This window comes from Sceloporus occidentalis, unplaced genomic scaffold (assembly GCF_023333645.1).
Source record: "Sceloporus occidentalis isolate IW3139 unplaced genomic scaffold, rSceOcc1.0.p SCAF_20, whole genome shotgun sequence".
NCBI classification, from domain to species: domain Eukaryota; kingdom Metazoa; phylum Chordata; class Lepidosauria; order Squamata; family Phrynosomatidae; genus Sceloporus; species Sceloporus occidentalis.
Window position 1 is genome coordinate 3,442,922 of NW_028317000.1, and position 12,630 is coordinate 3,455,551.

Sequence of the window (12,630 nt, forward strand, 5' to 3'; positions counted from 1 at the left end):
ATGCAAACCATCCTACTCCAGGGGTGTGTGGTGTGTGACAGTCAGCACGCATGCAAACCAATACCGCTATTCTAAAAGAGCACATAAAGAGATCTTGCAGCACCTTTCAAAGTCCTTTCAGTGTCTCAAAGGTGCTACAAGATCTCTTTCCATACTGATTTGACAGACTAACACGGCTATACCTTTGAATTCTTCAGTTCTAAATAATCCTAAAACCAAGTCACCCGCTGGCAGCAGTTTGGTGGCTCCTTCTGCTATTTGGGGGAAAGTGGTTCAGTCCACTTCACAAACAGAAAGCAGAAAGCTTGTTCTTTGAGAATGGCGTTTTGGCAATTGCCGTCCATCTCTGTGGGTTGCATAGACCACATGTATGTTAATAGAGCCTGCGTCTGAAACCACAAACAGGCTCGATAAAGAGCAAATGTCAGCCTTTCGGTTCTTTGGGGTGTTTAACACCTTCCACCTTCCCTCTTTCTCATTTGTAACAAACAGGATGTTTGTTATCTTTCCCCCCTCTACATTTATTTTAGCAAAACATATGTTTGAGGATAATTTGTCCCACATCTCAGCAAGCTGATGCTCTGTGCTGGTTTCTTGCATCCAGGAGGGACAGCTTTGCTCAATGGTTGCTGAGGAACCTATGTCTGTTTCTCTACAGAATAATTCCTTCACGATGCTTTGGGATCTTCAAATATGAGAATATGTGGAGAGATGTTCATTTTCTCTGGAGAAAATGACTGTAATTTTTCATCCCTCGCCTGTGAAGGCTGAGTCTAGTAAGTCTGTTCCTCAACTAACCCAATATATCTTATTAATGTATATGCACCAAGCATTTTAAACTCAGTGTGGAAATACATTCAATGCCCCATGAAGCAAATAGCATCGTAAGAGGGACACATTGATGTAATTTGATTGTTTGAATGATTCAGATATTTCTAGCCCACTGTATATCAAAAAGATCTCAGGAAAAGAAACAGGTTAAAAACAGTTTTAGAGCAATAAAATACTTTAAACAAACGAAAGACATATTAAACGTAGTGACGCCTTAACATGTTCCTTATGGAGCTTTCTGTGGCAGTTTCTCAGCCAGAAGGAAAACTTGTGAGTTGAGTAGATTTGATTTTATCTTTAGTTATTTCAGTTTCTCAGCCAGAAGGGAAGCTGTGTTTGTGTGTTGCATGGAATATTGTATTTATTTATTTGTAATTTTATTTTTTAAAAGTCTGCCACAACCTATACCAAAAAAGACCTCAGGGCAGTTTACAAGTCAGATTAAAGCAATGATGCATAAAAGGCTTTCGAACAGTAAAGACCATTTCATTGAACCCAAAAAGCTATTGAACTCGACTAACAAGTGAAAGCAGGTTTAAAATAGTAGAACAGTTTTAAACCCTGTGCATAAGTATTTGCGATGGATCCGTGGGGCCCAAGGGCTTTGGTTAAGGGCCAGTGTTTCACTTGGTGCTTGAACAAAATCTGTGTCGGCGCCAGGCGGATCTCCAAGGGGAGGATGGTCCACAACTGGGTGCCCTGGCGGAGAAGGCCCTGCTCCCACATTTCTTGTGGGCCTCAGTGGGGGGGGGCTACATGGAGGAGGGTCCTGCCAGGAGGTCTCAGGCAGGCAAATATAGGGGGAGGCATCTCTCAGGTATTGAAGTCCCAAGCCATTGACTCCCTTACAAAGAGGGTTGGTTGTTCAACTCCCTTCCAACGCATCCCTCCCTCCATCCCTTTCTTTAGACCCTCTACATTTCTTCCAGACTGGGATTCAAGGATGCTTAGAAGAGAAAGAAGGTTACTGCAAAATCACGTGGGGTTAAAACCATATGGATTGAAACTGAACTATCCACAAGATTAAAACCCTTGGAAACATGACTAAAACAAAGGATAGAAGCACAAAAGGAGTCCAGTGCCATAAAAAGGCCAATCCTTTCCCAGAGTATTCCTGGAATAAAAAAAGTCTTCGGAAGGGAGTCCCAGAGTTGGGAGCAGCCACCAAGAAGGCCCTCTCCTGAAGATCTGAGCGTTCGGACCAGCTCCTTTGAAAAGATACAGTCCATCAGACGGGATCCAACCATATAGGCTTTAGAGGTCATGGCCAGCAAAGCCAGTGGCCAGAGATGATAGGAACTAGAATCCAGCAACCTCTTGGAAGGCCCATGTGTCCCCAGATACATACCCTAGAAAGTCTCCTAGGGATTCTGTCCAGAATTTCCATTGGCCATGGAGAAATTGTCCTAGGATTTCTTCTTCCTCTCATTATGGTCCTTAATATAGAGTAGCTCAGGTTTACTACATGATTAATAACTTAACCCATCCCATCTCATGAACTTACTGGTTATTTTTTATCTTAATTGGTTAATAGATTAAAAGCAGTTGCAAGGATGGCTTCTTACTTGGTTCAGAAGGACAGACTCAGTTTCGAAGTAAACACAGGAGGAGAAGTAGTAACGCCAGTCCTGTGAAGCCAGTCAGGAACAAGTCATAAATGAGACATTTCTCATCATAGTCTTCAGAGGAAGCTTTAAAAAAGGAAGAAGAAAGAAAAGGTTTGCTCAGGAATGGCTGCTGTTAGCTGACACCCCAAGCGTTACATCTTGCTCCCCTGTTTCATAATTTCGCCAGACGTCATGCAAGAACTGGGTGAGGTGCCTATTGCAAATTTAAAGAGTTGTCCAAGGAATCCAGCGTTAACATTTCCCACCAGTCGGGCAAAGGAGAGGAAAAGGTTTATGATGGTAACATTTAAGAATTCATGGCCTTTCATTCATCCCTCCCTCTACCGGAAATCTGACCAACACTAAAATCAAATAGGGACGCAATGCTGTTTTAAAACTCCTCTTGCATCTTTATGAAAATAGCCGGCACGTGGCTTTCAAAATTTTACAGTTCAAAACTGGGACCCAATGTGGCCACCCAAGATCAGAGTATAGTCAAGATGGCAAAAGTGATAAATGAGGAAGAACAGAAAAGCTGGGAGAAGCTGTAGCACTTTGCTTTTGCCTGAGCCAACTGGAGAGGACAAGATCCTGCCTCCGGTTCTCCTCTCTCTTTTGCTGAATTGAGACTGCAAAGTGTTTTTGCATTTGGAACCCATTTTTAATCAATGGAAATAAGCTGGGGACAAAAGGGTAAAGTGAGAGGAAGAGAAAGAATCTGAGATATTTTAAAAGCAGATGGGAAAGTTGCATGGCAGAGGAGGAATAAAGACTCTCTCTGCCAAACTGGGACCCTTGGAGTGTATGCTGGCATATTTTCCCAATGAGGATAAAAACCACTCACAGGCATCGAAGGTGGTGCTCTTCTTCACGCTGGTGCCAGAAGAGTTAAACCTGACTTCGCAGGTGACGTTCCCCCCATTACTTTGGACCTCCATGGGGATGGAAAGGAGACTGAGGAAGGTTAAGGAGCCACTGGTGTTTTTCACTAGGAAGGTTTGTTCCTTTTGCCAGAGACCTCCAGGAACATCCCAGGAGACCTCAACCAAGTTGGAGACGTCTTGGATCAGGCAAGCAAGTTGGCCTCTTCTCACATCCCAGGAAGACGGAGCATGTGCAGCCGGTTGTAAAATCATCACTTGGGTCCTTGGAGTGTAGCTGTCTGAGGAGAAGAAAGGAAGCATGGAAGTTATGGTTAGTTATATAAAGGTCAAATCCCTATTCAGCCACAGAAACCCACTATGGGACCTTAAGTAACTCACACGTTCTCAGCTTTTTCAGAGGAAGGCAACCCTCTCCTTGGTTTTCTTGGCAAGCTTTATTCAAAGGAGATTCCACTTTCTCTTCCTCTGAGACTGAGAGAGCATGGTTTGTTCAAGGTCACCAAGTGCCAATGTTGAGCAGAATTGGCAGTATTTCTGGTGCAAGCTTTTGGCCAGTTTACTCACCTCGAACAACCAGGGCTGATCCCAGATGGAAGTCTTCACCTCTTTCAGCATACAGATATAGCCCAGAATCTTCCCTTTGGACCCTGGAGATTTCCAAGGTCACCTTTTCTCTTCCAGGTTTGCAAATGAATTTATCTGCAGGCTTGTTGTCATTGCAACTCGTGACGAAAAGAGGTATTCCTTCATAAACACTCCTTTTGTACCAGAAGAATGACAATCCCTCATCCTCGGGTTTTCCTACAGGAACAAAGCGAATCCATGCCTTATCCCCAACTTTCACAAACTGGAACTGCAGAGGCTGATAAGATGAAAACTGGACCTGCAATACTGTGGAGACACCACCCAAAAACGGATGGTTAGCAATGTACACTGCATACCATCCAACATTTCACAGAGGGGAACTGGGAATCCTGAGGCCAAGTCACACTGGGACGTGGTCAAGAGGGCAAAAGTGATCAGTGAGGAAGAACAGCCTAGCTATGATTAGTTGCAGCAGTGTGCTTTTGCCTTATCTGACTGAGAAGGGCATGAATCGACTCCCTCCTGCAGAGTTAATACAGTGCAAACAACTTTCTGCCAAATTTGGCAAGTTGGAGGGGATGAAAGAGGGAACCATCTTGCAAAGGCTGAGGTGGAAGGAGTTGTGAAAAGCCTTACCTGCCCAAGCCAGGATGCAGTCCTTGGCCAAGAACATCTCTGGAGCCCAGCAGCCCCCTCAGCACCAGAGGAATGAGTCCTGACCCCAAAGGCATTGCCTGGAGGGCAGCTTCAAGGGGAGGTCTGTTTCTTGCAAAGGAACAGCCCTCTTCCAGTGGGTGGTGCCACATGGTGCTGGTGCCACTGGTTGCCCCCATTGAAAGCCAGAGAGGCCTCGGGCACAAGAGAGCAGGAACCAGCTCTGTCTACCTGGAAGAGCATTCCCCTGCAAACAACCACTGCTCCTTTGGGTTTCAGGTCAGGTCCTTTTGCTTCTTTTCTGCTACCAACTGTGGCCAGCTTTGCACTTGGGGAGATTTGGGATGCCTCTGAAGCACAGAACGATGGGCATGGGTCTTTGGATGGGGTCAAAGTGTTTGCTATATTATGAACCTTTTTATTCCCATCCAAATATTGATGGAGATATTTTTATCCCATGCATATTATGTTAAAGGAATGCCAGGGAGAATTTGGATTTTCTACATCAGATGCCAGGGTGTCTTCCTAAAACTTCTCGTTTTCATTCTTTCAAACTGAAGAGTTAAAATCTCAAAGCATCCTAAGAGGCTGTTCCACGAATCCTCCCAGTTGTGTTTTGAGGGGAACATCTTGTGGCTTTCATTTTTGGCTTCTACAGAAGTTGTCAGCAAACTGCAAGACGCCATGGAAGAAAGGGGGCAAGGTGAGATTCGCACACCTGCCAGCCTCCTTCGGAGCTCACAAGTTTTGCTGGAGATGCTCTTCCTTTGCCTTGGGATGATCTTTCTTTCTCTGCACAGTGAGTGGTTTTCAAACAACCTCCGTCTAATTTCTGCTTCTCCTGGCATGTCGGGAATGGGATTTCCGTGGCAATTGTATTGGGTTTATATTGGGTAATATTGGCTCAAGCTGATTCTGCTTCCTCAGGTGTAAGTCCCATTTACACCACTGAGCTCTGAATACACATATTGTGGGTTGGGTTGGGCATATTGAAGGCCGCCTTGATGGTGCATTTGCCCAGGGTAGTACATTTTGCAGTGAAGTAATTGGTTGTTTTTGTTCTTGCATGTTTTCAAGTTATTTATGACTTATGGCAACCCTGTCAGCGGGTTTCCTTGGCCACATACTTGGAGGTCTTTAAGCAAAGGCTGGATGGCCATCTGTCAGGGATGGTTTGATTGAGAGTTCCTGCATGGCAGGATGGGGTTGGACTGGATGGCCCTTGCGGTCTCTTCCAACTCTACAATTCTATGATTCTGTGATACCTTCTTCAGAAGCATTTTGCCATTGCCTTCCTCTGAGGCTGCGGACGTGCGACTTGCCCAAGGTTTTTTAATGGGTTGCCATAGCTGGTTGAGCATTCGAACCCTGCTCTCCCAGCATCCGCTCTTGCAAAGGAGAGCAAAATACTTTGTTCTGAGAAGCAGATCCTTGAGACAGTCAGATACCGACTCTTCTCACAGCACCTTAAAGAAGGGTGCTAAATTTTGTCTCCAAGTTTTCTGCAAATCTCTGTTCTGTTGGTCTCTATGAGCTGCTCTGAATAGAACTGGATCACATTTTTTTATGTTTTCATCAGGGAGTCCGAGTTTCACCCACGGAAAGCAAGCAAACCCATTCCATCCTTTCCTCAAAAACATTTCTAAGGGGATACCATGGCTTTCCAAAAACTGGCGATTCAACTGGCAGTTTTATCCCTAGAGCCTGTTCAGGTCTAAGTGAATGTTGAGCCGTATGGGCTTATTTCCATAAATCTCTTTGCCCTGTCCTTTGGGGCAGCTTACAGGGTGTACAAATTCCAATGTCATTAAGACTGCCGAAGATTTCCTTTGCTTCCCTCTTGCAGCTGCTGAGTCGCTGGGGAGTTCACAGAGTCCCCAAAGGTTGGCCCAGATCCTGGCATCTGCTGGGGAGTCTGTCACCATCAATTGCAACCTTCCAGGAGAACTATATGTGGGGCCATGGCCGACCTGGTACAAGGAGGAGCAAGACAGAAGCTTGCGGAAGGTTAAACAGGGGAGCCCTAAATACCCAGATCGAATGAATCTGAACATCCATCATGCACAAAGAAATGACTCTGGTGTTTATTACTGTGCTATGAATGCCAAGATCATGAGTGGAACCAGACTGATCATCTCAGGTGAGTGGCTTGGTAGACTTTGCAAGTGTCTATGGTTTTGTTTCCTTGGCAATATCCATTCCAGTCCAAATTCAAACCTGCTCCAAGGAAATACACACAAAGTATTGTATAAGGACAGACAGCAAAACCTTATATCCAGGACCAAGGAGTTAATTGCACAAAATGCAGATGTGCCACTATGCAAGAGTCAAGCAAGAGCAGTCGTCTTCATACAAAGCCATCCAGCTGAAACTCTCCTAGGGCTTTTAAAATGAGAGCCCCTTCCATTTAGGTAGTTAGGATGTGCTAACTATCAGCAGTGAAGTCTTGTCTCAAGAACATGGCAGTGAAGACGGAGAGAGGGAGTCCCTGAGCAATGGATGCTAGATGCCAGGGAGCAGTTTGGAGAGGGACATTTATTCTTGGTTTCAATGAGTTTCCAGCTCTAAGTTAAACCTGGGTGCAGCCGCAGGAAATGCTGAGTCAATTTCACGAAATGCCTCAGAATTTAGAAGAGGTTGTCGGCAACAGAAACCACCTCCTCATTGGTCCTTATTAAGGTTTGGCCCAAAAAACCATGAGACGATTGTTGTTCCATTACTATCAGATGAAGTGAGAAGTTCCTTTTTTGTTCCTATCTCAATTCTGGAGGAACTCCAGGTCTCTAGTCATTGGACTAGTAGCTATTATTAGCCCTTAGCATTTCGTTTCCTTCCTCTGATCTCTCTGTTTGGCTTAATTGATCAGACAAAGCAGTTCAGAGCCATGGATCAAGTGCTGAACATCCTCCCTAGCAAGAATCAATCTCTTCCATCTTCTTTTGGCCAATTCTTTATTCGCTCTTTAGTTTCTTCTTCCCCCTGTTTTGAAAGGTGTTGTTGCTGCTGCTGCTTATCTTAGGCAACCTCCATAATGGTCTAAAGAAATGTGAACACTTCTTCATTTTTTGTCGGTTATCATAATCCTAGAATCTTAGACTTGGAAGGGGTCTCAAGGGCCACCTAATCCATCCTCTTTCTATGCAAGAAGACATCACTACAGCACTCTTGAAAGAATTGTCTGGAGTAACAAACCCATCATTTCAGTATTAAAATGAAAACACAAGACCTCCAGCCATAAATACCACAGCTTCCAGCGATGTCTGCCTTGTCTGTTTTCTCCCGTGTTTTGCTTTTCAGCCGTATGAGCCTCAAAACTTTCTCTTGCCTTGCTTTCTCGTTCATCTAGTTTTGGCCAGGTCTGCACTTCTTATTCGCTTGCTTTTTCAAGGAGGTTCCTGTCCCATTTTGCAGGTTAACCATAATTATTTTACTGGTTGAAGAGAAGTGGTCTTCTCCACGCAGAGCCTATGAGAGGAGACAAGGCCGGAGCTTAACAAAGTAATGATTGCTATTGTTCTTTGTTTTGTTTTTTTAGATGCTTCAGGTCCAAGTCTCTCCATCTTTCTGCCTTCTTCCTTGGAAGGGGCTCAACCCAACCACAGCCTCCCTCTCCTTTGCCTCTCCTTCAAAGCAAATTCTTCTGGGGACAAGATCTCTTGGGATGTTGGTGGAGAAACATCTCAGGAAGACCAGGCAGATGTTGGCATGATAGATGGGGAAGGAGCCTTCAGCATCTGGAGTCTGAAGCTGGTTCCTCCAGAGAGATGGATCCCGGGGGCATCCTACACTTGCTCAGATCAAGGGAACAGAAGCATTAGTGCTATAATTCCCACAGAGACCATGCCTAGAGGTACAGTATGGTGGGACAACCTATTTGTGCCATGTTTTTCTAGGTTGGGTTTCCCTTGCCTGGAAAGGCAACTGGGGAGTCCTGAGCTGCTTTGTTATTTCACCTCATTCTGAAATTTTCATATGGAGGAGTCAGAGAATTTAAAATGCTCAGATCTCTGGCGAAGGGCTCCACAAAAGGAAATTGCCAGAGCTTCGCATCCCAGAGCCCCTCTCTCACTTGGGCTCAAAATTATGGATGGAAAGAGTATTTCAAAACATTCAGGAAATGGTCAAAAGTATGTTTTTGAGTACTGAGAAACCTGATGGAAAGGATTCACATTCCCAGGCTGTTACATTTGGACACAACGATAACACCACCATGATGGTACCATGAAAGGCCTTGGTTGATCCAGATGAGCTCAAATGCAGTTCAAGATGCTAATGCCCTTTCTTTCTTTCTCTAGCATCTCTCTCTCTCTCTTCTGACAGGAAAATGCTTTCCCATATTATATTTTGGGATCCCTTGCATGGTTGTTCTCCTGTCAGCTCTACTCTTGATCCTCTTCTTCAGGAAGCAACTCTTTGGAGGGAAAGTTAAGAAACCAGCCGATGAAATAACCGTGGGGCAGATTCCACAGGTACTCAATAGCTTTGCATTGGGACGAGCTGAGCTTTTATTATTGTTGTTGTTTTGCTGAAGGCCTTGGAAGAAACCAAAGCCCTGGGACAACTCAGGATAGATGTGTGGAAGGGTTGAATGGGTCTGCCCCAAAAGATGCCAGGTCATTTCTAAGGCAGAATTAGAAAGCCTGTCTTTCCAGGAGATTTTGCAGACATGGGAGATAAAGGCGCTCAAGAGATCTTTGGCTTTTTCTTCCAGACGGAATATGCTGAACTCCGATGCAACAGATGAAGAAACAATAGTTTTCCAACAGATTGATTCTGGTTGCAATTCATGCTAGTGTTTGAAGAACGGAAGACACAAGGAAGGAAGCCAAATTTCAGTTTTAACTGGGTCACCGTAGTTGTTTGTATTAAATGCAATGTCTGCTCTACACACTTGCGACCGGTGTCCTCATTCACATAAGTGTATCCTCTTGGCCACACACTCGGTGTGATGCTGGCAAGGAAATGCCGTGAGATGCGGCAATGGCTTGCCGTCATCCCTTCAGACGTTCCCTTGGGATTCTCACCTTTTCTTCCTCTTCCCTCTCCTTGAAGGAAATTCCAGCTGAGCGTAGTAGCAAACGCCTTCCTGTTTCACAAACAGGAGGCAACAGTTTGTTTGCTTGTCTTAATGGGAGCCCATTTTTCTCCAGAGGCATGCATTGTGTGACAGTTGGCATACACACCCAACAGAAATAAAACCAATTGCAAAGCTAAACCAGTTCCAAAACCCGTTAGTTTGGTGGCTCCTTCTGCTCTTTGGGGGAAGGCCTTTCCATCCACTCTGGGCTTTAGTCTGAACTTTAAAACCTATCGGTCTTGTGGAAAGAGAAGACAACAAGAATAGCAATGGCAGCAACACCATCTGAGGAAGTAGACTGAGGTCTAGGGAAGCTCATGCTGCCAATTTCTTTCTTTCAGTTAGTCTCAAAGGTGCTATAAGATCTCTCTACATGCTTTACAGACTAACACGGCTATATCGGTGCTTGTGTGTTGTATTTTAAGGGTAAGGTTGTTGTGGTTATGCACCTTAAAGTTCATGGCGACCTATGGCAAATGTCATGGGGATTTCTTGGGCGGATATCATCATCACAGGAGTGTTGCATTGCCTTCCTCCGAGGCTGAGAGAGTGGGGCTTTCCCAAGGAAACGCAATGGCTTTGCATGGGCAAGCCGGGATTCGAACCCTGGTCCCGCAGAGTCCTTGTCCAGAACTGAAGCCACAATAGGCCACTGTCTCTCAAAGGATGAGAAATACATTGTTAGAAGTTAAAGTGCAAGAAAGGAGATTCTGTTTAATATTTAGGCAGGAAACCTTGAATATCAGAGCTGTTTGGCAGAGGAATATGGACTGCCTTGGAGGCTGCTGGAGTCTCCTTTAAACAGAGGTTGGATGGCATATTTTGGGAGTGTATTATTTATTTATTTATTTATTTATTTATTTATTTATTTATTTATTTATGGTATCAATACCCCCCTCTTCATCCCTAAAGGTTCTCAGGGCTGCTTTTAATAAGACGGTTCCCTGCCCTCAGGTTTAGCATCTAATAGCTATGGATTCCTTCACGGCTGAAGCGAAGTGGACTATATGGACCTAGAGGTAAGTCTTTTAGATTGTGTAGATGGTGTTGTGATGTGTTTGGTGTTGGTATGCGGATGTTGGAAATCATAAACATTACAGCTAAGGGGGAAAAAAGACATGGCGACCATGAGGGCTAGTTTTTGTGGATGCCGGCCCTGAAAGCCTTCGACTTGACATGAGGACTAGCTTCACACTAAACCTTTCCTCAAGGCTTGCTGGCACACGTTTCTTCTCACTTTGTCCACTTCGCAGACCGAGAAAGCCAAAAGGGAAAGGAAATGAATAACTTTGTAAAAAGGACACTTTGGCAATTGCTGTCCGTCTCTGTGGGTCACGTAGACCACATTTACGTTAATAGGTCCTGCCTCTGAAACCACAGATAGCAACCGGCACGATAAAGAGCAAGCTTCAATCTTTCTCTCTCCTTTGAGGCTTTTTAATGCTCTCTTTCTCCTTTGCGACAAACAGGATGCTAGTTGCCTTTTATTTTTCCATACATTTATAAGAGCAAAACATAGCTTTGAGACAGCTCTCACTAAGATCTCCAATGACCTTTTACAGGCCAAGGCTAATGGCCTTTACTCTGTTCTCATCCTTCTCGATTTGTCTGCAGCCTTTGACACCGATGATCATTCTCTTCTAGTTGATATACTTTCTGACCTTGGGTTCTCAGACTCTGTTCTCGACTGGTTTAGATCTTACTTGTCTGGCAGATCTTTTTCAGTAGTTGCAGGAGGTCAGACTTCTTTTCCTGTTCCCTTATCTGTTGGAGTTCCCCAGGGCTCTGTTCTGGGTCCCCTTCTGTTTTCTCTCTACACACTGTCCTTAGGAAAACTCATCAGCTCTTTTGGTTTTTCCTACCATCTGTATGCCAGTGACACCCAGTTGTATCTTTCCACCCCTGGCATTTCTCCAACGCTTGAACATTAAGTTTCGTCTTGTCTCACAGCTGTTTCGCAGTGGATGCGCCATCGGTGTTTGAAGCTCAACATGTCCAAGACGGAGCTTCTTGTCTTTCCTCCTAAGCCCACCCTTCAACACTCCTTTTATGTCTCTGTGGACAACATTTCTATTCAACCAGTCCAGCAAGCCCGCAGTCTTGGTTTTATCTTTGACTCTTCTCTGTCGTGTATCCCTCAGATCCAGACCACAGCCAAGGCTTGTCAATTCTTTTTGTACAATATTGCCAAAATCCAACCATATCTCTCCGCCTCTACTGCCAAGATCCTGGTCCATGCCCTAGTGATCTCACGACTTGATTACTGTAATGTCCTCCTGGCTGGGCTTCCTCTTTCTCACCTCCGTCCTTTAATCTCTGTTCAGTGTTCAGCTGCTCGCATTATCACTTCCACTCACTGCTCTGACCACATCTCTCCTGTGTTGGCATCCCTTCACTGGCTCCCTCTCCCTTTCCGCATTCAGTATAAGCTCCTGCTGTCGACATTTAAAGCCCTCCATGGACTGGCCCCTCCTGACTTCTCAGACCTTCTTTCTCCTCACCTTCCCACCAGGGCCCTCCATTTTGGTAGTCAAGGTCTGCTGTCTCAGCCCAGGATTTCCTCTGCCCCATCTAGGATTCGCCCCTTTTCACTTGCTGCCCCTCACTCCTGGAATCTTCTTCCCCCGCGAGCAAGAGCCATCACTTCTTTAACCAGCTTCAAAACGGAGTTGAAAACCATCCTGTTCAGAGAAGCCTTCCCAGGCATTGCATGATTGTCACTTGCTATTTGATGTTCCTTTGTTGCCTGTTTTATTGAATCATTTCCTGGATTGCTATGTATTTTATATGTATTATCTTACTAGAGAGTATGTATTTTCCCTGGAAAATGATTAACCATCCATTAAGAACCCAAGCCCTCCCTCCAGTCCATCTGCCTTGGTCCAGGCCTTGGAGGTAGAGAGGAACTGCTGGACCTCTTACCCTTTCCCTCCACCACTCCCTTCTCCTTCTGTGTCATGTCTTTTTAGATTGTAAGCCTGAGGGCAGGGAA

The 12,630-nt window shown here is 45.0% G+C and overlaps 1 protein-coding gene and 1 pseudogene across 3 annotated transcripts; one reads left to right on the top strand and one right to left on the bottom strand.

Moving 5' to 3' along the window:
• Positions 1 to 697: 697 nt before the first annotated feature.
• On the top strand, positions 698 to 10,466 carry LOC149301759 (uncharacterized). Of its 3 annotated transcripts, none has more exons than XM_089483130.1 (5): positions 698 to 776; positions 6,408 to 6,701; positions 8,097 to 8,411; positions 8,882 to 9,030; positions 9,273 to 10,466. In XM_089483130.1, the coding sequence occupies exons 1-5, from the start codon at positions 734 to 736 to the stop codon at positions 9,303 to 9,305; spliced, it is 834 nt and encodes a 277-aa protein (XP_089339256.1). In that variant the 5' UTR covers positions 698 to 733; the 3' UTR covers positions 9,306 to 10,466. The 3 variants fall into 3 exon arrangements, with proteins under 3 accessions (XP_089339256.1, XP_089339255.1, XP_089339257.1); XM_089483129.1 differs by lacking the exon at positions 698 to 776 and adding an exon at positions 3,598 to 5,360; XM_089483131.1 differs by lacking the exon at positions 698 to 776 and adding an exon at positions 3,598 to 5,360 and having other exon boundaries at positions 8,964 to 9,030.
• On the bottom strand, positions 2,319 to 4,580 carry LOC149301760 (uncharacterized; annotated as a pseudogene).
• Positions 10,467 to 12,630: the final 2,164 nt, after the last annotated feature.